Source organism: Eschrichtius robustus, chromosome 2 (assembly GCF_028021215.1).
Source record: "Eschrichtius robustus isolate mEscRob2 chromosome 2, mEscRob2.pri, whole genome shotgun sequence".
Classification (NCBI taxonomy): Eukaryota; Metazoa; Chordata; class Mammalia; order Artiodactyla; family Eschrichtiidae; genus Eschrichtius; species Eschrichtius robustus.
In genome coordinates this window covers 30,690,307-30,716,863 of record NC_090825.1, presented here as the reverse complement: position 1 = coordinate 30,716,863, position 26,557 = coordinate 30,690,307, and the positions used below count along the sequence as shown (strand labels likewise).

The following is a 26,557-nucleotide window of genomic DNA, read 5'->3' as shown; positions in this document are numbered from 1 at the left end:
AGTATTTCGGTGGTAACCTAAGCATAAAAATAAGCTAACCATGTTTGTGAGGCAGGAGCAGGTAGCAAGGGACAGGGAAGAGCATTCTAAGCAGGAGAAAAGTACTGTGTAAAATCCCTCAGCCGTTTTGCTAGAGCATACTAAGAAAAGAGAAGAAACGGGCAGGGGCCAGATCACATAGGACTTTACAAATCATAGCAAAGCATTTGAGTTTTAGTCAAAATGCATCAGGAAGGTATTAAGTGGATTTAGCATGAATAGTGGGGGAAAACAGACTGCTTCAGTACTCTGAGATTTAAGCAAGGAAGATGCTTGAGTTGAATTCTGAAGGAGGGATCTGGAAGAAACTGGAGAGGCAGGGGGAATACTTGTACGGAGTACAGGTAAGGATGGAGAGAAGGACCAAGTACTGGGGAAGGAAGGAAGTGGGGACAATGAACTAACTGCAATGAAACCTTCATGTTGTGAAGTCAGACAGAAAGATGATGACAACTATAAAGTCCTTCAAAGTTTAGGAGAAGAATATAAACATAAGACTTTAGAAATTAAGGACTTGTGAAAGATCACCCAAGAATGTTAAAATGTAGTCAGTCAATGTAGGGGAGATCCTGAAGACAGTGCAAAAAGAATGTAAAGACAGGGTCCTTAAGAACTTAAAAACAGGAAATATAATAGAAGACTTCTACAAAAAATGCGAGTTACGCATTAGATTTCCCTAGTCCAAATATCAAAAGAAATAACCTGGAAAAACATAACAATAGGGATAAGTATCAGAATTAGAAACTGAAAGAACTGAAAGGAAAAACTACCCAGAAATTTCTATAAGAAAAAAACTAGAGTGATTAGAAAAATACCTCCCAAAAAAGGGTACAACAGCCTCATGTGAAAATATCCCACAAACCAAGAATTCCTAGGGCAGCACATTCTCAAAGTAGAAAGGCTGCCCTTATGAAAACAGTTATCACATTAGGCAGCTGGCAGCTAAAAAGGATGTTTAAGAGATGACACAGGGGTCAACAAAACAAAGATACACTAACTAGTCAGAACCCTAACAAAATAGCTTCCCGGAAAACAGAATATGCATCACATAAAGAGGAAACTCCCTTGCAAGGATTACTCCCAGAAGCAGGCCCCTTGAAACTCCCTCAGACCATAGGCTCCTTCCACTAGCTACAAGGTATTATCTTTAAGGAAGTGAGGAGATACAAGAAGAAATCTATTCACAGCCTTTGTCACCAGGCAAGGAGAGTAAAATAACAAGGAAGAGATTCTAGACTAGGGGTCAGCAAACTTTCCCTTTGTAAAGGGCCAGATAGGAAATATGTTAAGGTTTGCAGGCTATATATAATCTTTGTCACATATTCTTCTTTGCTGTATTTTGTTTTACAATCCTTTAACATTGTAAAATTTTTAGTTCAAATGCCATAAAAAAAAAAACAGGCCAAGATCAACTATAATCCAATATAAAATAAAAATTAAATTAAATTTTAAAAACAAAAACAAAAACAGGCCAGGGACTAGATTTGGCCCTCTGGTCATAGTTTGCTAATCTCTGTTGTAGAACATAAAAAGATGAGGAACATAGCTGTGAAATTTTTTTTTTTTTAAGGAAAAAGAAGACATATTCAGACTGTCCTTGTTTCACTGCTAAAAATAAAATTCAAGAAAGCATATCTGTTGCTATTGTATACAATGCTGCAATAAATAAACTTTGTTCCTTGGTCATTTCCATGTGTGGATACATGTGTCAGAGAAGTTCCTTAAAGTGGGTTACTGGTCAGAGTATCTATCTGTGTTTATAATTTGTAAGATAATGCCAAATTGCCCTCCACAGGGTGGTACCAATTTACACTCCCACCAACAATGCCTGAAAGTGCTTATTTCTCCAAATCTTATCACAGTTCACATTTTCCATCTTGATGGATATTATCAAATTATTCTTTAGAAAAAGAGCTTAGAAATTGATATCCCACCTTTGCCTTCTCCCCACATTTGCCTTCTTCCCACATAGGATAGTAGAGATCTTTTTCATCTTTGCCAGTCTTACAGGGGACAGGTAGTACATCATTGGCATTTTAATTTTTTTCTTCAATTGTCAGTGAAGTTGAGTATAATTTTTCATGTTTATTGGCCAGTTACATTTCTTCTGCTGTTATCTGTCAATTCATTTTCTTTGACAGTTTTAATTTTCAAATAACCCCCTTTACTGATTTGTAGAAACTCATATATTATGTATGGCTAGAAGTCCATTACTTTCAGTATGTATTTCAACTTTTTATGAGCTTATAATTTGTCTTTTAATTTTGCCTATGTTATCTTTTGTTTTCTAAAGTATAAGATAGCTTTTTAATTATAAAAGTAATTCATGCTGTTTTGCCATATCATAGAAAGTGGAAGTTCTTCATTACCCCTACATAATTTATGTCCATTCCCAAAATGAAACCTCTTAAACTCTCCCTAGTAATTGAAAGACAGAAATATGTAAGTTATATATTACAAAAATAAGATCTTTTTGAAAACTATTTTTCATTTAATAAACGTTTGTGGAAATCTTTCTATTTAAAAAAGTTTCAAGAAAATATGGCTTACACTAACGTAAGCAGAAAATAAGCAAGGATAGAGAACAATATTTAAAAGCATGTTAAATATGCTCTTCAAAAGACACTATCATGTAAATGAAAAGCAAGACACAGACTAAGAGGAAATATTTGTGATAAACATATCTTATAGAGAACTTTATCAACCAACCCAAGAAAAGCAACCCAATTTTAAAAATGGACAAAAGATTTGGACACTTCACCAAAGACAGATGTAACACAAATAAGAACATAAAAGGATGCTCAACATTACTATTCATCAGGAAAATTTAAATTAAAACCCAAGTATATATCACTACACATGGAAAAGAATGGCTAAATTTAAAAATATTGAAAATACCAAGTATTTGGTAAGCATGAAGTAACTAAAACCCTTACATATTGCTCCTAAGAAAGCAAAATGGTACAGCACTTTGGAAAAGTTTGGAAACTTCTTATAAAGTTAACACACATACCACACAGCCCAGCAATTCTCTCTTAGGTATTTACCCAAGAAAATCAAAACATCTATCTACAAAAAGACCTATATGGAAACATTTATAGCAACTTGATTCATAATACCTAGAAACTGGAAGCAACCCAAATGTCTATCAATTGGTGAACAGATAAGCTGTCTGTTGTATAAGGGACTACTACACAACAATAAAAAGGGGGAAACACTACTGATAGAGGCAACAACAAAATCAGAACAGTGGTTGTCTGGGGGTCAGGAGAAAGGAATGACTGCAAAGTGACTAGAAGGAACTCTCTAGGATAATGTAAATGCTCTGTAACTTGATTGTGGTGGTGGTGGTTAATATGACTATGCATTTCTCAAAACTCGCAGTACTGTACACTTGAAAGGATGAATTCTGGTGGGTGTATGTAAATTATACCTGAATAAATGTGAGTTTTAAAAAGTTCATTAAAAGCAATAAAGACCTGAATTAAAATGGTAAAAAATTAGTAACGTGGATTGACTTAAGAGATTCTCACAGATTGTGGCAAAAATAAATAAATAAATAAATAAATAAAAAGATAAAGAGAACTGGGTCAGAAAGAAGAAAAGGGAAATGGAGAAGAAATAACAAATCTGGATAGCCAGGACTCCTAAAAAGGAAATCAGGACAGATAATAGCTTCAACAGTAGTCTGAATTTTTAGAGCTACAATCCAATCTTATGAGACTAACAAAATCTTAGTAATGGGAAGTAATACATTAAAGATAACAATTTGTGAGTCTGTGTACTGAAATTCCTTCATGTTAAAACAGTACTAAGATAATAAGAGCTAATATTTACAGTGCTTTACTAAGCACCAAGCATTGTGCCACACCTTTTGCATATATTATCCATTAATCATTATTACAACCCAAAGAAATGGAATTATTCATTCTATTTTGCAGGGAAATAAAACATGGGTCAAAGTGATTAAACTTGCCTAGTCACACAGAAAATGAACTGGTCAAAGCAGAATTCAAATTCAGACTTGGGGCTTCCCTGGTGGTGCAGTGGTTACGAATCCACCTGCCAATGCAGGGGACACGGGTTCGAGCCCTGGTCCAGGAAGATCCCACATGCCGCGGAGCAACTAAGCCCGTGCGCCACAACTACTGAGCCTGCGCTCTAGAGCTCGCGAGCCACAAGTACCGAAGCCCGCGAGCCTAGAGCCCGTGCTCCGCAACAAGAGAAGCCACCGCAGTGAGAAGCCCGCGCACTGGAACGAAGAGCAGCCCCTGCTCGACACAACTAGAGAAAGCCCACACACAGCAACGAAGACCCAACACAGCCAAAAATAAATAAATAAAATAAATAAATTTATAAAAAATTCAGACTTATATGACATGGAATCCATGTTCTTACCCATCATGCACATGGACCCTAGACTAATACTTAGTTGTAGAACTGAATTTTACATAAATCAGTCTGCTATGGAAAAGAAAGCAGGGGGAAAAATACTTCAATGGAAGTCTGGGAGAGTAATGAAATTTCCTTCCATCTCCACTATAACTGACAGTTATGACACAAGTTCAGCCACTTAAGCAGAGAATCATGCCCAATGGCTATAGCAATGACTCACCCATTCTTATTTCTAGTAATAGAAATTTTTAAATTTCTGAAACCAGGATTCACTCAGGAAGATGAAATACTGGGTAAAGGTTTTGTTTTTTTTTTTTCCTTTGAACTCCGGAACTATTTAATCAAAAGAAGAAACTAACAGATATATGCCAAGGACTACAAATGCTATTTCAAAAAGTAGAAATTACAGCTCAGTGGCAGTCAATTTTAACATAAAGTGAACGGAAATCGTAAGATGCAATAAAACTCTCGAATCAGTTACCTTGAGATTCCATGTCCTATTTTTTGTTTTTTAAAGAGCTAAACATATCAACCTGAGACCTGAAGCCCAATGCATCATGATGCAGAGCCAGAGATTTCAAAATCTTCCTGTTCTTTATTTGCCCTGAACTAATATGGTTTAAGCCACAATTTTTTAATTTTCCAGGAAAAGGAATCTTTATACTTCCTTTCTTTTTGAAAAAAAAAAAAAATAGGTACATCCTGATGAAAATGTTTTTTTTATTCCACACAAGAAATTTTTGGGGAAAAGGATGAAAAGATTCCATTATTCATTGCTTATTTAGTGAATAATAAGTTCCTACTATATGCCAGGCACTATTCCAGGTGTTGGAATACAAGTAAAATATAAAAAAGAGATGATCATTCCCGATAATGATAAGTGCTATAAAGAAAACAAACCAGAACAATGCATAGAGTGGGTAGCCGTAGACAGATTGGGAGATAAGCTACTTTTTTTTTTTTTAACACCTTTATTGGAGTATAATTGCTTTACAATGGTGTGTTAGTTTCTGCTTTATAACAAAGTGAATCAGCTATACATATACATATATCCCCATATCTCGTCCCTCTTGCGTCTCCCTCCCTCCCACCCTCCCTATCTCACCCCTCTAGGTGGTCACAAAGCACTGAGCTGATCTCCCTGTGCTATTCGGCTGCTTCCCACTAGCTATCTATTTTATATTTGGTAGTGTATATATGTCCATGCCACTCTCTCACTTTGTCCCAGCTTCCCCTTCCCCCTCCCCATATCCTCAAGTCCATTCTCTAGTAGGTCTGTGTCTTTATTCCCGCTTTGCCTCTCTAGGTTCTTCGTGACCTTTTTTTTTTTTTTTTTTAGATTCCATATATATATGTGTTAGCATATGGTATTTGTTTTTCTCTTTCTGACTTACTTCACTCTGTATGACAGACTCTAGGTCCATCCACCTCACTACAAATAACTCAATTTCGTTTCTTTTTATGGCTGAGTAATATTCCATTGTATATATGTGCCACATCTTCTTTAACCAGTCATCTGTCGATGGACACTTAGGTTGCTTCCATGTCCTGGCTATTGTAAAGAGAGCTGCAATGAACATTTTGGTACATGACTCTTTTTGAATTACGGTTTTCTCACGTATATGCCCAGTAGTGGGATTGCTGGGTCATATGGTAGTTCTATTTTTAGTTTTTCAAGGAACCTCCATACTGTTCTCCATAGTGGCTGCACCAATTTACATTCCCACCAACAGTGCAAGAGGGTTCCCTTTTCTCCACACCCTCCCCAGCACTTATTGTTTGTAGATTTTTTGATGACGGCCATTCTGACCGGTGTGAGATGACATCTCATTGTAGTTTTGATTTGCATTTATCTAATGATTGATGATGTTGAGCATTCTTTCATGTGTTTGTTGGCAATCTGTATATCTTCTTTGGAGAAATGTCTATTTAGGTCTTCTGCCCATTTTTGGACTGGGTTGTTTGTTTTTTTGATATTGAGCTGCATGAGCTGCCTGTAAATTTTGGAGATTAATCCTTTGTCAGTTGCTTCATTTGCAAATACTTTCTCCCATTCTGAGGGCTATCTTTTCATCTTGTTTACAGTTTCCTTTGCTGTGTAAAAGCTTTTCAGTTTCATTAGGTCCCATTTGTTTATTTGTGTTTTTATTTCCATTTCTCTAGGAGGTGGGTCAAAAAGGATCTTGCTGTGATTTATGTCCTAGAGTGTTCTGCCTATGTTTTCCTCTAAGAGTTTGATAGTGTCTGGCTTTACATTTAGGTCTTTAATCCATTTTGAGTTTTTTTTGTGTGTATGGTGTTAGGGAGTGTTCTAATTTCATTCTTTTACATGTAGCTGTCCAGTTTTCCCAGCACCACTTATTGAAGAGGCTGTCTTTTCTCCACTGTATATTCTTGCCTCCTTTATCAAAGATAAGGTGACCATATGTGTGTGGGTTTATCTCTGGGCTTTCTATCCTGTATGCAGAAAATTATAAGACACTAATAGAAGAAATCAAAGATGATACAAATAGATGGAGAGATATACCATGTTCTTGGATTGGAAGAATCAACATTGTGAAAATGACTATACTACCCAAAGCAATCTACAGATTCAATGCAATCCTTATCAAACTACCACTGGCATTTTTCACAGAACTAAAACAAAATACTTCACAGTTTGTATGGAAACACAATAGACCCCGAATAGCCAAAGCAATCTTGAGAAAGAAAAACGGAGCTGGAGGAATCAGGCTCCCTGTCTTCAGACTATACTACAAAGCTACAGTAATCAAGACAGTATGGTACTGGCACAAAAACAGAAATATAGATCAATGGAACAGGATAAGCTACTTTTAACAGGATTATTAGGAAAGGTCTCTTTGAAGAGCTGACATCTGAGCTGAGACACAACTCAAGAGGTCACTGGTTTTCAGTTAATGAAACAAAATACAGAAACTATGCAACTTGATGACAGTTATAGAGGGTAAAAGAAACCCAGGAAATAAAGTAAAAAAAAAAAAACAAAAACCCTTAAGCTTATATAAATTTACAATGAAAATATCAAAGGAGAAAATATATTCAGGTACATAGTATATATATATATATATATATATATATATATATATCTCAAAGAATATTAACTGTGCTTTCCCACACACCTTTCACCTCATATTAAAGCTTTCTGGTGATGCACATGATCCCACACCGACTTCCATACAGACCATGTCAACAACCTTCTTTCTAATTAGTAAACCACAAGAAAGTTCTGTCATCCCTAGGACTATCCTGACATACCAAGAATGACTTGTGATTTAATTAACCTACTAACTTTACAAATGAAGTTATCTTCTAACTTTTTCTTTCCTATTGATGATATCCAAGATTAGCTGCAAACAAAAAAAAGCTTGCTATGCAAAATTGAAGTAGCTAGATGGATTTGATATTATACTTTTCTTCTCAAGTAGAGCCTAATTAATGATACCACTGATCGGTGACATCTATGGGAAAAAAGTCATATTTGGCCTTATGGTTACTTACCCTAAAAGTTGCAAAATCTAATAGTTTTGAAAATAATATTACTATGGAAACTCATAAAGTGAGTTTACCAATTCACTAATAATTATAAAAAGTTCAATCAAAAATATTTTGTCATTAACTTAATTCAATTAATGAGCTATTGGCCAGGAGAAATGAGACAGTTACAATGATATGATTACTGAAATTTATATAACTCTGCTTCTTTACACATTAACTCATACACAAATCATGATTCCAGTTTTATAAGAGGAACCTTTATCCATCTTCAGTTTCTTTTTCACAACTGATAACATGAAAAATGAAAGCATAAATGCCTGAAAAAAAACACTCATCTATCACACAATTATGTTAAATATTATGCTGCATAAGTATCAGCTGTAAACTAATTTTAAAAACTTTACCTAAAAGCTAAAATAGCATTACTTCAGTTATCTGGCAAAGGCAGTAAATAAAGTGTTAAAATAAGTAAGGCTTACCGATAAATGAACTTAAGCAAACACACACACCACACCCTTGACTATTTCTGATGGCACTTACTCTAAATGGTTTTAATCCCTCTGTGCCTATGCATAACATAGTGATTAATGGCACAAACTCTACAATTAGAATGCATGCGTTCAAATCTCTGTTCTATCACTTACTGTATGATCTTGGGTTAATTAATTTTTAAGCCTCCATTTCCACACTGTCAAAGGGAGATAATAAACGTACCTATGACATAGGGCAGTTAGGAGAATTAACTGATATAAAGAGTTTAGCCAGGCTCAATAAATGTTAGCTATGATAATGATACACAATATTACTATTAGGTAAACAGAACATATCTTTGTTCTCTAGCAAAAAAAAAACTTATCTCTGTATTAAATAAGTAATATACACATCTCGTATCTAAAACTCAAAAGATATAAAAGGGTAAATAATAACACATTTTTCTTCCACCTTGGCCTCCCAGATAATCAGTTCTTCTCCCTACAGACGACTAGTCTCCCAGATAATCAGTTCTTCTCCCTATAGACGACTAGTGTTATTGGTTTCTTGTGTACCTTTCCAAGAATATTTAATGCATATATAAGCAAATAGTCTATATTATTTTTTCCAAGCTTTTTAAAAAACTATGTACTATTCCATACTGTGCTTTTTTAACTCAATACATTTTGAAGACTGTTCCACAACTGAACCCTTTCTCAATGCCTTAGGTAGTGCATTTAATTTCAGTAATAATACCTTCCTTTTGATGGGAAAGTACTTTAGAGACCACTTTGTGATGATAAATAATTTTATTATATTATTATTTAACTGAGTATGAACATATAACTAGGCTCCTTTTACTAACAACTCTTACAAGAGTATAGATTTGCAATGAATTTAAAAGAAAACACTGATCAGGACTTCCCTGGTAGTGCAGTGGTTAAGAATCCACCTGCCAATGCAGGGGACACAGGTCCGAGCCCTGGTCTGGGAAGATCCCACATGCGGCAGAGCAACTAAGCCCATGCGCCACAACTACTGAGCCTGCGCTCTAGAGCCCGCAAGCCACAACTACTGAGCCCGTGCACCACAACTACTGAAGCCCACACACCTAGAGCCCATGCTCTGCAACAAGAGAAGCCACCACAATGAGAAGCCCGTGCACAGCAACGAAGACCCAATGCAGTCAAAAAGAAATAAAAAGAAATTTAAAAAAAAAAAAGTAAACACTTATTACTCCACTCCCACAGGAATGATTATCATCAAAAAAACAATAACAAATGCTGGTGAGGGAATTCCCTGGCGGTCCAATGGTTAGGGCTCTGTGCTCTCACTGCCAAGGGCCTGGGTTCGATCCCTGATTGGGGAACTAAGATCTCATGAGCCACATGGTACAGTGGGGTGGGGGGACGCGGAATTGTTGGTGAGAATTTAGAGAAACTGGAACCCTTATATATTGCTTGTGGGAATGTAAAATGGTATAACCACTTGGGAAAACAGCTTTCAAGTTATTAATATGTTAAACATAAATTTACTATATGACCTAGCAATTTGCAGTTTAGGTTAAAAGAGATGGAAGCATATGTCCAAAGACTTGTACACAAATGTTCAAGCAGCATTATTCATAATAGCCAAAAAGTGGAAACAACCCAAATGTCCACCAAATGGTGAATGGATAAACAAAATATGCCATATATATATATATGCCATATGCCACCTATCTATCTATCTATCTAAAACAGAATACTAGTCAACCATAAGAAGGAACAAAAGTCCTGATGTATGCTACAACATGGGTGAACCTCATAAATACTATGCTAAGGGAAAGAGGCCAGACACAAGAGACCACATAGTGTATGATTCCATTTATATGAGACATCCAGTAAAAGCACACCTATAAAGCAGAGTAGTGGCTGCCTAAGGCCGGAGGTAGAAATGGAGAGTGACCACAAATGGGAATGAAGTTTGTTTTGGGGTGATGATAATTAGATTGTGGTCATGGTTGCACAACCCTGTAAGTTTACTCAAAACTATTGAACTGCACGCTTAAAATGAGTGAATTTTATGGTATATCAATTAAACTCAATAAAGCGATTTTTTTAAAGCAAATACTGAAACAAAATAACCAATGAAATTCAAACTAATTTTAAGATGTTGTTTGCTGACACAACACTATAAAGAATGAAACAACTTCTTTATTGTGAGACAAACTGATTATATCCCTCTGCCACGGTCCTTTAATCGGCCATCAGCTGAACAAGTTAATGAATACCTGTTGCCTGCACTAGCACAGGCCTATTTTGCTGTGTTACAGCGATGATCCAGTCTTCCCACCAAGTGTCTCTATTATAACTACTATGAAAACTTTGTTCATACAACACTTTATGACAAAACAGGCTTTCACTTGGCATTTTGAAGGGTGTCTCTGCTCCCTTCTCACGAGGCCATGGCAACTGAAAGTGAACGGAGCATTTGAGCCCAGGTGATTTTAAACACAAAGGTAAACAAACGCAGGCATTAGCGTTGTGCCAAATGGTTATCAAAATGAAAAAAACAGAATTTCTAAATTAATAAAAAGAATTCATGAACCCCTGAAAATATGCCCATAAACCCCCGTCTGAGAAACCTGTAATGTGCCAAGTCTCAGAATTTACTGCAGTATGCAGGGCTGAGTGACCTCATGCTGAACAGTCACAGAGTTGAGCAGTTCCAGTGAGTGCCCATTCACAGAATGCTTTGGGAAGACAGTCTCCATAATGCATGGCCCAAAACAACTGTGTCTTCAGTTATGGATCTTTGGTGGACTTCTGAAGTGGACTCTTCTTTTAACATTTATATGAATAGCGCTTTTAAAGCAACAAACACCTAATGCAAAATAGTAGCATTCATCCACTTGAAAAGGCTGAACATCTGACACAAACGATGAACAAACTACTGAAAACCATTATCATATAGTAATTAAACCTGCAAAAAAATTTCTCAAAAGTGAATGTAAGTACACAACCACTTAAATCAATACTTACTACGTATGAAATTGTGTTACATCTGACTAAAAACACTTTATTGACTAAATTATCCCAGAACTTAAAGCAAGAACCAGGCTTATAAGTTTCCAAACTAATGATTAACTTGTTAGTCTGTTAGCAGACCAGAAGATCAGAGTAGAGGAATATAATTTATTTTCAACAATTAAAAAAAATTCATTCTATATGTCCCATTGAGTTTCTCTTTTACTTTTGCATATCGAATACAGGCAATCCCTGCTTTGCATGGTTCTGATATGCATGAATTTCAGTCGCCATGCTTTAGATAAATAATACCAGGCCCCAACAACATGGTTCAACTTTCAGTTACTACGGTATATTAACAGTGAGTAACTGCATAAAGTACAAATTTTGCTACTAGCCCTTCAGTCCAAAAATCACTATATAAATAGCAGCTGTGCATCCTGATCAATGACCAATCACACCACTTCCTCCAAAATCTGTCCCTGATTGGTCACTTTGCATGTGTTACTCAGTTCATGCACAGATAGCAAAGCACATAATTGTGTTGCCTCCCTTGTCTCCCAGGGATAAACCCATGTGACATTTCACAAAACGGATAATCAAAAGACGGTTATTTGACAATGTCAACATTTTTAAATGTGCACAAAAGGCATTTCATTTCTTGCTATCTATTCTTAAGAAACACGCAATTTACACATATGCCCAATGCAGTATAGAGGCAATCATTTCATCATTTATTCAGAATAGTGAAAAAGTGGCCATAACCCAAGTCCATCAAGGGGAGAATAGCTAATCAGTGTAGTGGTTTTCAAAGTATGTTCTCAGATCAGGTACGCCAGTAGCATGTGGGAACTTGTTAGAGATGCAAATTCTTGGCCACACCAGACCTAAAGAATTGGAAACTCTAAAGGTAAGGTATAGCATTTAATATTTTAACAAGCCCTTCAGATGGTTCTGATGCCTATTAAAGTTTTAAAACCACTTAACTATGGTAAATTATACATAGTATGCTATGTAGCGCTTAGAAAGAATATAGTAGTATACATGTAGTCTTATTAAAAATCTCCAAGCGATATTGTGAGTGAGAAAAAAATTATGGAATAACCATGATCTGACATAATTTATGAAAATAAATATAGAATACACAGTTTTTTGATAGATACATTTGATATTTGTTGATAACTGCATGGAAAAACCTCAAAAAATATACACCATAATGAAAACAGTGATGAAATCTGAGAAAAAGATTAAAATGAAGATGATAAAGGAAGAACTTTAGTTTTATCTGAAATGTTTTAATTTCTGTATGAAAACATTACTTATGTAGTACTTGATGAATTAAAGTGTTTTTAAAAAGAAAAGAAAAGAGAGTATTTAGTCATTTTTAAAAGGGCTGAGATAAGAAATTCTTATTTTGGGCTACCTAAGTGATCCAAAACTACTCACAATATTTAATGACAAGTTTTACTTCATCTACATTTTTTTTTTTTTTTTTGCATAGAGGATACAACCAAAGGGTTTGTGATCCCAAGGATTCTAATTCTTAAACCTATATATATAATTATTAAGAATCTATGAGGAAACATAAAGAAAGTAAAAAGTGACTAGCAGATTGTATCAGAGAAAATGTGGTACTGATTTTCACTAAATGACAAAGGAAGACTTTAGAAACCAGAGATCCATAAATCTAATATTGATACTGGGTAAAAGTCCAAACAAGTTACTAAACAGACTTCAAAATACCAAAAATGAAAGATGCATCAAAAAGAAGTTGAACAACAAAAGAAAAGCATTTTTTAAAATTTGATTTTTATACTAGTGGATCAAGGAAACATTTAACATCAGTCTTTTCAAGGTGGCCCAGGAGAGTGAGAATGAGGCTAAGAATATTACAGCATCAGAGTCCTTTGGAGAAATTCATCAGAGGTGCCCCAAATCCAGAATACCTTACCTCAGTCTCACCCGTAAATTTAGAACTTCTGCCTCCCCTCCTGAATGGCTATGGGGGTCCTTTGTGTGTGAATACCTCTTTGAAACCCACTTATTCATCATAATGTTGCCTCTTGAATATCAGCCAAATTCTGACATCTGCTATTACAGGTGAGGAGATAGTCTGAAAACAGTATAATGTGTTTTTATATCTTTAAGACAGTTAACAAATTCCCTCAAGTTTTCTTGGTAGATGATATAGAAATAATGTAGATGGGTGACAAAAAAGTTATGGAAGAGTTTAGCTGAGTAATTGGTATGCATGGATTCTCATATGAGTGAACCACTTAATCTAAAAAATTGTTTAACAGATCAATGTCAAAACAAAGAAAGGTTTCTAACGGCATACTAAAGTCTGACTCTTGCCGTATTTAACAAGTTATCAATTGAATGAGAACTTATTGCACATTTATCAAATTTGCAATTGGCAAAAACCAAGGGTCTGATGATTAATATATTGGATGTCAGCATCAAAAACTGGAACAATGAGCTAATAAAATAAAGAGAATGATATTGAAAGCAAAAAAGAAAAAGAAAACAAGTAAATACCTGCACTGCATTTTTTTCCTTATTTAAAAATTTAATTTAAATTTATTATTATACAATATAGACACACCACACACACAAATAAATTTAACAAAGATCATTTGTGGCCTGTAAGGCCTAAAACACTATCTGACCCTTTACAGAAAATGTTTGCCAACTCCTGGTCTTGACTAGTAAGTCTTCCTCAAAAATATGTTCTATCTTTGAATTTGAGTATAAAAATCAAAGACATTAAGTAAACATTCTGTAATATTAAATTTAAATTGGAATGGGGATACAGATTAACAATTCTGAAATTATTTTACATGTATACTGGGGTTAAACAAATATATAAATGGATGGGAGGTAGAAGTGAGGTTTCTCACTGGAGGAAAGTGTAAGTTTCCAAGACAGAAGAAGAGGGAAGGCTAGAATGAATCAATGTGTACTGGATTAGAGTCAGAGACTTCAGTATGGACTCATGTTTAGCTTAATATAAATGCAAAAGGATACAGAAACAATTACACATATAGCGCATACATAGGTTAGTACACAGGCATAAACTTCCTAGCTCTGTTGAGAAGGCCTAGAAGCAGTGACACCCCAGGGACAACAAGCACAGGAAGAGCCTAGATCCTTTTTTTCTGATATCATTCTCCAAAGAAATATGACTAATTCTAGCACAGGGGTAAAGAAAATATGAGTTTGGAACATCTCATAGTACCCAAAAGTAAGGAAGTATAAACAAACAGACAAACAAAAAGGCATGTCAAAGAAAAGAACACAAGAGGCAAACTGAAAGAGCTCACAATGGCCACAGCTCAGTATTGACTTATAATTCAAGGTATAAATAAATAGAAATGAATAAATAAACAAACAAACAGTCTTCCTTGCAGAAGAATTCCAAGTAGTTTATGTAATTATCACCCCCTCCAGGAGGTAGAGCTTAATTTTTCCACTCTACCAAGTGTGAGCAGCATTTGTTGACTTGCTTCCAAAGAATGGCATATGGAAAGGGGAGGAAAAAGTAACTCTGTAGTGGAGAAATCTTAAAAACATGATAGCATGTACCCCTGATATGTGATAAGAAGGGCACTTCACCTCTGTGATATTCAGCCCAAAAACCCACAGCCTCAGTCTAACCATGAGAAAAACACCATTAAAAAATAAGTCAAGGGATAGTCTACAAAATACCTGACCGATACACCTCGAAACTGTCAAGTCATGAAAATCAAAGAACAACTGAGAAACTATCATAAACCAGAGGAGACTAAACAGACGTGAAGACTAAATGTAATGTAGTATCTTGGAAGGGATATTAGTTTATAAAAAAAGTGAAATCCAAATAAAGTTTGGCATTTAGCTAATGATTATGTACCAATGTTGGTTTAATTATCACAAATGTAACATGACATGGTAATGTAAGATGTTAACAATAGGAGAAACTGGGTTAGGGGCATACCTGAACTCTGGACTATCTGTACATCTTTTCAGTAAATTAAAAAATATTCAGAAATTTAAAGTTTACTAAAATTTTGAAATGGAAATGTCAATATGATCTCATCATTTAAGCACACACACACGTATCTATATTTTTCACCTCTTTCCACTGAAAAGGTCAAGAAGTAATGATACCCCAATATCAATGAACATGTGTAGCATCCAGATTTGGTCTCTGAATACCATTCCCACTAACAAAACAGGTGTCTGTGGGGAAATGCTCACTCTGGGACCTGGAAAGGCATGTACTGGGAAGCCTACAACATGTTGTTCCAGAAAATAAGTAAGCTTTTAAAGACTAACGAGGTCATGTCAAAACTACATAGCAATCAGGGACTCCCAATGGCCAAATCTGGGACACTTTAAACATCAAAAAGAATAATGACTGGGACTTCCCTGATGGCACAGTTGTTAAGAATCTGCCCGCCAATGCAGGGGACATGGGTTCAATCCCTGGTCCGGGGAGATCCCACATGCCGCGGAGCAACTAAGCCCATGCACCACAACTACTGAGCCTGCACTCTAGAGCCCAAGAGCCACAACTACTGAGCCTGCACACCACAACTACTGAAGCCCGCATGCCTAGAGCCCGTATTCTGCAACAAGAGAACCCACGGCAATGAGAAGCCCGCACATGGCAACAAAGAGTAGCCCCCGCTCTCCACAACTAGAGAAAGCCTGAGTGCAGCAACAAAGACCCAATGCAGCCAAAAATAAATAAAAAATTTTTTAAAAAAAGAAGAATGACTGCAATTGACTGAAACACATGAAAATTTTAAAATCACAAATACCAGTAATCAAAAAGAAAAAGCAAAAAAAATTTTTTAAAAACTATCACCACAAATAACAGCAACAATTCATTTATCAACACCAACCCGTAAGCTAAAAATGAGTAATAAAAGGGAAATAGGGGCTTCCCTGGTGGCGCAGTGGTTGGGAGTCTGCCTGCCGATGCAGGGGACACGGGTTCGAGCCCTGGTCTGGGGGGATCCCGCATGCCACGGAGCAGCTGGGCCCGTGAGCCGCAACTGCTGAGCCTGCGCGTCCGGAGCTTGTGCTCTGCAGCAGGAGGGGCCGCGGCGGTGAGAGGCCCACTCACCGCGATGAGGAGTGGCCCCCGCTGGCCGCAGCTACGGAAAGCCCTTGCACAGAAACGAAGACCCAACACAGCCAGAAATAAATAAATAAATAAATTTAAAAAAAAAAAAAAAAGGGAAATAAGTAAGCATTTATCCTTACTCTGGAGTAGGAACTGTATTTCAGAGGAACCAAATAACATCAGGCATGAGGAAAAGTACTTCTCTTAGAAGAATGCCAGCAAGTAAAAGTAGATGAAACAACAGAATTAGAAAACCACTATCTTGCAGCCCTCGATGAAATAAATGATTCAGGTATGAATAATCAATGGATGCTAAACTTATTAAGTGAAAGGATGAATAGAATCTGGATATTTACATGGTACCAAGGTATTTTCCCCCCAAAGTTCTTGCCTATCTCAAGTATGTAATATTAACTTTACAGTGGAGGAATCAGATGTCCCACCTTACTCCAGGGATCAGTCTTAATTGCTAGTCACTAATAGTGACAACAACCAGACAATACACGCCATCTGATGTGAAACAATATGGACTATAATCAAGCCTTTGGATCTTCTATAGGAAATACTGGAGATAAAGAAACAACTTAAATAATACCAAAAGGAAGCAATTAGAAAATCAGGAAGGAAGAATCTCATAGAGGACAACTAGACCTGTCTGTTTAACAAAGTTATGGGAAAGAAAATGGTTAAGGAAGGGTCAGTGTAGATTAAAAGAGATGTAAGAGAGATACAAAATAGATGTGATGTGTATTACTTGATTGGATCCATGTCTGACAAACCAGCTTTAAAACACATTTTCAGGGATTTCCCTGGTGGTCCACTGGGTAGGACTCCACGCTCCCAATGCAGGGGGACGAGTTTGATCCCTGGTCAGGGAACTAGATCCCACATGCATGCTGCAACTAAGTCCACATGCTGCAACTAAAGATCCTGCCTGCCGCAACTAAGACCCAGCACAGCCAAAATAAATAATAAAATAAATAAATAATTTTTTTTAAAAAAGAACACATTTTGAGGGCAAATGGGGAAATTTAAATACAGAATGTTTATTAGAAATATTAAGGAATTTTGAAGAATTTTGTTAAAAATAATAATGGAACTACATTTATATAAGAAAGCGTCTATCTTTCTCAAAGATAACACATTGAAGTATTTAAAAGTGAAAGGTGTGTCTGCCTTTATTTTTCTTATATTATAGTTGATTTATAATATTTTATTAGTTTCAGGTGTGCAACAGAGCAATTCAATAATTTTATAGATTATATTCCATTTAAAGTTACTGCAAACTAATGGCTATATTTCCTTATGCTGTACAATATATCTTTGTTGCTTATTTATTTTATACATAGTAGTTTGTATCTCCTTAATCCTATGCCCCTATCCTGCCCCTCTCCCCTTCCCTCTCCCCATTGGTAACCACTGGTTTATTCTCTCTATCTGTGAGTCTGTTTCTGTTTTGTTACATACAAACAGTGTCTTTACTTTTAAATAATTCAAAAATTACAAAAATGAGATGAAGCAAATAAAGAAAAATATTTATAACTTAAATCTAGGTAAATGGTAGATGGCTATCATACTAATCCCTCCGCTTTTCTCTTCATACTAATCCCTCTGCTTTTCTCTCCATTTGAAATCTTTTTTACAGTAAAAAGGGAATTATAGATGAATATGTAAATAGATATAAAATACACACTGAGTCACAAAAACATCATAAAAAACAGAGTCACATTACTTTGAGATTAGGGGCAAGTGATGGCAAAGTTAAATAGTTCTCCTGATTTAAAGGAGTCACATTCACATAATGTTTGCAACATTAGAGTTTTATATTAATTTTATATGACTTGTCAAGAATCCTATTTCTTCCCATCTATCTAATGTTTGATAGTTCACAATTACATATAGGATGCAACAATTTAATTACAGAAGAGAAAATAAGCTTACTCTTGGTTTTTTCTGCATTTCCAATTACAGCAGTGTAGCAAATGACACAGTTTAGTGAATAATAGAGCACTGGCTTGAGACTCATGAGATATGTATTCCATTCAGAGCTGATCATTGATATAGCACTGGATAGTCCTGAACAAGTCACCTTATAGTTGTAAAGGTAGAAGGAGAGCACAATCCCTATATGAATCAAGAGACTATCTATCATGTGGGGAAAAGGGATATAAACAACATATTTTAAGTACATTTTTAAAAGGTCATCATGGGGCTTCCCTGGTGGTGCAGTGGTTAAGAATCCGCCTGCCAATGCAGGGTACACGCGTCCGAGCCCTGGTCCGGGAAGATCCCACATGCTGCGGAGCAACTAAGCCCGTGCACCACAACTACTGAGCCTGTGCTCTAGAGCCCACGAGCCACAACTACTGAGCCCGCGAGCCACAACTATTGAAGCCCATGTGCCTAGAGCCCATCCACGACAACAAGAGAAGCCACCACAATGAGAAGCCCGAGCACTGCAACGAAGAGTAGCCCCCGCTCGCCGCAACTAGAGAAAGCTTGCACACAGCAACGAAGACCCAACATAGCCAAAAATAAATAAATAAAATAAATAAATTTATTAAAAAAAAAGGTCATCATACTAACTCAAGATAAATGTCACTATTTTAAATCATAAGACCTATTTTAAATATAGCCATCATTGGAGATGCTCAGTTTTTTTTTTTCCTTTCAATTGATCATATATCTGTTAAGATCTATTTAGGGAATTCTCAAATCTTTACTACTAGACAGCTTAAGAGTTATGACTTCAAACTTTACAAATCAATAATGATTTGTAGAACACTGACCAGAGCCACTTTAGTCAGCAAGGTTATTTTGCTAGATAACTATATAACTGCCAGAGAAATTTGAGGTCTGACTCAATTCTGATCCACATAAGACAGACATTTATTATGTAAATGTCTATTGGCAAGTAAGCACAAACAATTCATATGATCTATTCTGCAAGATTGAGAAAAATCCCAGCATCTCGTTTAGATGCTCCAACCACCACTTTCACAAAAGGTTCACTGGAAGCAAACGCTCAACAGTCCAGAGACAGGAACTTTCTCCATATAGTTGATGAAACCCAGAGTTTACAAGTGGAGATTAACAAAACCCTTAAGAGTTCAGGTTGAAGGCAAAACTAGATTTACACCCCATTCATGCAAGAGTAAGAAACTGACTCAGAGTAATTTCAGCTAATCCACATATCTTGAATATTTTTAAATCTCATCATTGAAAGCTCATTTCCAACATACATTATGCAAGTTAACAAGATAGTTTCACCAATAAAATCCATTTCTGATATCCAATATGCTAAAAGATCAACGATGGTCAAAAGTAGAAATAAGAGGGTGGCTTATGGTAGCAACGTGTAAAGTCCTTTATAATATAATGCTAGCTGACCATACCTGCACAGTGCAGCACCAACTAGCACTTGGCTTAACATATGTTGTACACACATATATCATATTACACGGTATTTAATGAAGTGTTTTAAAACAAACTAGGCAAGGTAACAATTTCTAAATTAAAATATGTTTTAAAAAACAACAAAAGACAGAAAATGTCTTTAAAACATAAATTAATGAAACTAAAGGAAATTTACTAAAGAAAAGAAACATAAAAGGTACACTTCGCTTTCATCTGAATAATGAATGTAGTATATAGTCATGTAAACTTATTGTATTTTGGTAAAAATCATCATAAACGGAATTCAAATAACAAGAGACTCTGTCTTCAAATATGAAGGTATTAAGTTGCATAATACATACCATTCACAGGGCTGAAGGGATCGAAATGCCTTAAAAGAAGCATCCATTCCAGCAAAATCCCAAAACTTAACATCATAGTCATATCCTCCAGTCACCAAACGGGCACCTGAGGGATCCAGACCCAAGGCAGAAACCTGGTTTTAAAAAAAAAAAAAAAATGGAGAAAAGCTACTTATTGTCTATTATAACCCCATTTCCTTTCTCTAACCCTACCTCCTACCTTACAGGCACTGTAAATATAGATCACCACTGCTGTTACTTCTGAAAAGTGAAAATGGAAAGCACCTTCTATATTATGTGGCTTTGTTATTAGGAGTATTATTTCTTTGAAATACAAGAAAATATTTTAGTTTAATCTAATTACTAGCTTCATCCCAACTTATCTACCATGTACTCAGAATAGCTGTCATATGATAAACTAAGTTGCTTTAGTATATAAGTAGAAATCTTACAAACAATTAAGCTTTTTCAATAAACAATTTTGAGGAAACCTTTTAAGATTGTTTGACTATCACTAAATGAGTAACACATGAATCTAAATTCCCAAAATGAGTAATGCCAATAGGAACCATAAATCTATTTAACAAAATAGAGCAAAGTAGAAATTATTATCTTGTGCATTTGGCTAATTGTTTAGTCACCTTAAACAATTATTTTTAAAGCTGAATTTGTAAGTAACTAACCACATTATAATATCACTTATACTGGCTCTGTAAAATACTTGCTTTCCCTGTGAACTTTTCAAGGTTCAATTCACATACAAATATCCAATGTGTAACTCACTGTTCTTGAGCTACATTTATCATTCTTGTCAAAGTGGTTAGTCCCTGGATCTACTGACCTCTCAGAAGGAAAGACTGCATTAGAAATATTAAATGTGATTATCATATACATGAGACAGTAAAAGGGTCATAGTTTTATATAAAGAAAGGCACTATAAATCAATCCTCCAAATAGACTTGAAATGTTAATTAAATATAACAGAATTACTGCAATCAAAACCAGATACTGACAAAATAATTTATACTCATTTCAATTACTACCTGTGAATACTGATTTCAGAATATAATGGAATTATATACAAATAAAACGAATAACTTGTTATATGTTTAAATTAGATATGTACCCTAAATGGGTTAAAGAAAGCATACAAATGAGAGCTATCATTTGAATGCCTGAACAATATGTCTTAAAACAATCGAAAATAAAACTGAATAAACAGTAGTTTTTAAAGTCTAAGAAGTGACTTGCTACCACCAACTACAAACTTACTTGCCTCCATGCCCACTCTATCCTTCTTCCCTCCTGTGAAAATTAAAGAGGTGTCCCTCCTCCTCATAAAGCTGACCCCACCAGTGTTCATCTCCCTACAATGTAATTTGAAATTGCAAATTCATCTGTGACTTGTCTATTCTATTCCTGTCCTCCCCTCAAGAGTGTAAATTCCGCTCCTACCCCAAGACCACCAGTGTGGAGCCACAGGGGCCGAGGCCCTGAATCAGGGTGGGAGGAATGGTGACCAGCTGCAGGCATCCTCACTCTTCTTCTGGGGAAAAGGACAGTGTTGTTTGCAACCTGCAGTTTCCAACTTCCTGGTGGTCATTTGGACTTCAGGGTAAACTGGGAAGAATGTGCCCAAAGGGAAACCTGGGGAGAAGCAGTTCTTCACCTAAAAAACGTTCACCGCTGTGAATTCTTTTTTTATTTTTTCACTGCGCTGCGCGGCATGCAGGATCTTAGTTCCCCAACCAAGGATCAAAACCGTGCCTCCCGGCAGTGTAAGTGCAGAGTCCTAACCACTGGACTGCCAGGAATTTCCCTGTTGTGAATTCTTTCACTGAGGAAGAGAATTACCATTATGTCACTATATTAATGAAAAAAGAAATGGATGTGATTCATAATTTAGAACCAAAAAATGTAGAACCTAAAAAAAAATGAAAGTAGGAAGTGTATTCCTTGGGAAGAATTTCCTGTACTGGACCAGCTTTTCTGGGCATTAGGTTGTTTAAAGGAACAAGGCTATGATCCTTCTCTGGATCATCTGGTAGGATACAAAGGAAATGATCTCTTAAGTGGCCAAGAAGATTCTTTGATTTTTTTAAAAAAAGACAAAATAAGGTCTCGCTAAGGAGTGGAAAATATCTAATTTCAGAAAAACTCCCATTTTATCTAAAAAGTTTCAAAAGACTGCCAGTTTATTTGCAAATTCTTAATATACCCACCACCTTTTCAGCCTTTTCTTGTGAAAATTTTCCGAGGATATGTGCCTGCATTATATTCGGACAAAGAATATGTGATAATTGTTGAGAATATGGTTAATCTGCTTTCTATATCTCCCTGTGATATTTACTGTGCAGTTCATCAGCAGCAGCTTACATGGAATAGAGTGCAATAAAATTTGCCTTAGCATTTTAGTTCAAATAGAAATTCTAATTCAAATACTAACACAGTAAGCCTATGGCAGAATTTATCATGTTTGTTGATTTTCCTCTTTTCTTTTATTTAAAAAAATGGGAGTAGGGGGCAGTAATATACTGTGACAGTCCTTGCTAGAGGCAACAACTAGAGAGAACAGGACAGGCCATTAGGGTATATTTCCCAGGTTTGTGATTGAGAATCCAAACCAAGAGAAGTGAGACAAACCTCTAGGATCTGTATCCTATCATGAACAGGCCACGTAATCTTGGATTTCTCCCTTAATCTCTCTGAGATCCAGTGCCTTCACATGTAAAATGAGGAGATTAGAATACAGCAGTGGTTCTCAAAGTGTGATCTGGAGGATCTACAAGACCCTTTCAAGTGTACTCAAGATCAAAGCTATTTTTACAATACTATGACATCATTTGCCTTTTTTCCAGAGGCTACAGGATGTGTGATATTGTAAAAGACTGAATGCAAAAAAGCAGGTATGATAAATCCAGCCCTCTTCCATTAAGCCAGACATTAAAGAGATTTGCAAAACTGTGAAATAATATCACTCTCCTCATTAATGTTTTTTTGCTTTCAAAAAAGTAATTTTTCATAAAAATTATTTATGTTAGCATGTATCACTTTTTCTTATTTGTAAATGAGTTAAAAACTCTAACAACTAGAAGAAAAAAAAAGAGTGTAAATTCCATGTGGACAAAGACCATCCTTGTGCCCAGCACAGTGCCTGGCACAAATCTGACACTTAATAAATAACACTTTTTTTTTTCTTTTTTTTTTTTTTAATAGGGAGCATTTTCTTTTTTCAAATTTTATTTATTTATTTTATTTATGGCTGTGTTGGGTCTTCGTTTCTGTGCGAGGGCTTTCTCTAGTTGTGGCAAGCGGGGGCCACTCTTCATCGCGGTGCGCGGGCCTCTCACTATCGCGGCCTCTCTTGTTGCGGAGCACAGGCTCCAGACGTGCAGGCTCAGTAATTGTGGCTCACGGGCCCAGTTGCTCCGTGGCATGTGGGATCTTCCCAGACCAGGACTCGAACCCGTGTGCCCTGCATTGGCAGGCAGATTCTCAACCACTGCGCCACCAGGGAAGCCCAATAAATAACACTTTTAAAAAAGGAAGGAGGACTGTAAATAAAATAAACACATACAAAACAAACAGCTATGCAGTTTGACAAATATGAGATCAATTACCCTCTCTCAGGAAAGAACAGGATAAACTACAAAGTTCACTTTTCATTATCTAAGGACAGAAGAAAGATGGAAAAGAAGAAAGGGCAAGGTGCCGAAATGAGATTTTCAATGCTAGCATTCTGAAGTATCAGGATCTTGGACTTCCCTGGTGGCTCAGTGGTTAAGAATCCACCTGCCAATGCAGGGGACATGGGTTCAGTACCTGGTCCAGGAAGATCCCACATGCTGCAGAGCAACTAAGCCCATGCGCCAAAGCTACTGAGCCTGTGCTCTAGAGCCAGCGAGCCACAGTTACTGAGCCCACGTGCCACAACCACTGAAGGCCGTGCGCCTAGAGCCCATGCTCCGCAACAAGAGAAGCCACCGCAATGAGAAGGCCGCGCACCACAACGAAGAGTAGCTCCTGCTCACCGCAACTAGAAAACGCCCGCGCGCAGCAATGAAGACCCAATACAGCCAAAAATAAATAAACAAACAAACAAAGTATCAGGATCTCTGTGGCTGCTTATATACTCCACTTATCATCCACCAAAAGGATATGAAAGGTAATGAGTAACATAGAAAACAAAGCTCTGGCGGAGCTTCAAGATGGCGGAAGAGTAAGACGTGGAGATCACCCTCCTCCCCACAAATACATCATAAATACATCTACATGTGGAACAGCTCCTACAGAATACCTACTGAACTCTGGCAGAAGACCTCAGACCTCCGAAAAGGCAAGAAACTTCCCACATACCTGGGTAGGGCAAAAAAACAAAAAACAGAGACAAAAGAATAGGGACAGGACCTACACCAGTGGGAGGGAGCTGTGAAGGAGGAAAGGTTTCCACACAATAGGGAGCCCGTTCGCGGGTGGAGACTGCGTGTGGGGGAGGGGGGAAGATTCGGAGCCACGGAGGAGAGCGCAGCAATAGGGGTGCGGAGGGCAAAGCGGAGAGATTCCCGCACGGAGGACCGGTGATGACCAGCACTCACCAGTCCGAGAGGCTTGTCTGCTCACCCGCCGGGGCGGGCGGGGGCTGGGAGCCGAGGCTCGGGCTTCGGAGGGCAGATCCCAGGGAGAGGACTGGGGTTGGCGGCGTGAACACAGCCTGAAGGGGGCTAGTGCGCCACAGCTAGCTGTGAGGGAGTCCGGGAAAAGGTCTGGACCTGCCAAAGAGACAAGAGAATTTTTCCTGCCTCTTTCTTTCCTGCTGCACGAGGAGAGGGGATTAAGAGCTCTGCTTAAAGGAGCTCCAGAGACGGGCTGGCGCCCGCGACTATCAGCACAGACCCCAGAGACGGGCATGAGACACTAAGGCTGCTGCTGCAGCCACCAAGAACCCTGTGAGCAAGCACAGGTCACTCTCAACACCTCCCCTCCCAGGAGCCTGTGCAGCCCGCCACTGCCAGAGTCCCGTGATCCAGGGACAACTTCCCCGGGAGAATACACTGCGCGCCTCAGGCTGGTGCAACGTCACGCCGGCCTCTGCCACCGCAGGCTCGCCCCGCAATCCGTACCCCTCCCTACCCCCGGCCTGAGTGAGCCAGAGCCCCCGAATCAGCGGCTCCTTTAACCCCGTCCTGTCTGAGCGAAGAACAGACGCCCTCAGGCGACCTACACACAGAGGCGGGTCCAAATCCAAAGCTGAACCTGGGGAGCTGTGCGAACAAAGAAGAGAAAGGGAAATCTCTCCCAGCAGCCTCAGGAGCAGCGGATTAAATCTCCACAATCAACTTGATGTACCCTAAATCTGTGGAATACCTGAATAGACAACGAATCATCCCAAACTGAGGAGGTGGACTTTGGGAGCAATGATATATAAATTTTTTTCCCTTTTTCTCATTTTGTGAGTGTGTATGTGTATGCTTCTGTATGTGATTTTGTACTGTATAGCTTTGCTTTTACCATTTGTCCTAGGGTTCTGTCTGTCTGGTTTTTTTTTGTTGTTTTTTGTTTTTTTAATTATTTAAAAAAATTGTTTTCTTAATTATTTTTTATTTTATAATATTATTTTATTTTATTTTATCTTCCTCTTTCTTTCTTTCTTTCTTTTTTTTCTCCCTTTTATTCTAAGCCGTGTGGAGGACAGGCTCTTGCTGCTCCAGCCAGGCATCAGGGCTGTGCCACTGAGGTGGGAGAGCCAAGTTCAGGACGCTGGTCCACAAGAGACCTCCCAGCTCCACGTAATATCAAAAGGCGAAAATTTCCCAGAGATTTCTATCTCAATGCTAAGACCCTGCTCCACTCAACGAACAGCAAGCTACAGTGCAGGACACCCCATGCAAAACAACTAGCAAGACAGGAACACAACCCCACCCATTAGCAGAGAGGCTGCCTAAAATCATAATAAGGCCACAGACACCCCAAAACACACCACCAGACGTGGACCTGCCCACCAGAAAGACAAGATCCAGCCTCATCCACCAGAAAACAGGCACTAGTCCCCTCCACCAGGAAGCCTACACAACCTACTGAACTAACCTTAGCCACTGGGGACAGACACCAAAAAAAAGGGAAACTACGATCTTGCAGCCTGCAAAAAGGGGACCCCAAACACAGTAAGTTGAGCAAAATGAGAAGACAGAGAAAAACACAGTAGATGAAGGAGCAAGGCAAAAACTCACCAGACCTAACAAATGAAGAGGAAATAGGCA

At 37.5% G+C, this 26,557-nt stretch overlaps 1 protein-coding gene and 1 pseudogene across 2 annotated transcripts in view; one reads left to right on the top strand and one right to left on the bottom strand.

Annotated features, from left to right (window-relative positions):
- The window catches only part of WDR70 (WD repeat domain 70), a 307,909-nt gene that overhangs the window by 217,002 nt on the left and 64,350 nt on the right, over nt 1-26,557 (bottom strand). For both annotated transcript variants that reach the window (XM_068535256.1, XM_068535255.1), the window contains exon 7: nt 20,301-20,434. In XM_068535256.1, coding sequence (XP_068391357.1) covers nt 20,301-20,434 — 134 coding nt within the window. The remainder of the gene's footprint in view (nt 1-20,300; nt 20,435-26,557) is intronic.
- On the top strand, nt 20,849-22,428 carry LOC137755097 (nucleotide triphosphate diphosphatase NUDT15 pseudogene; annotated as a pseudogene).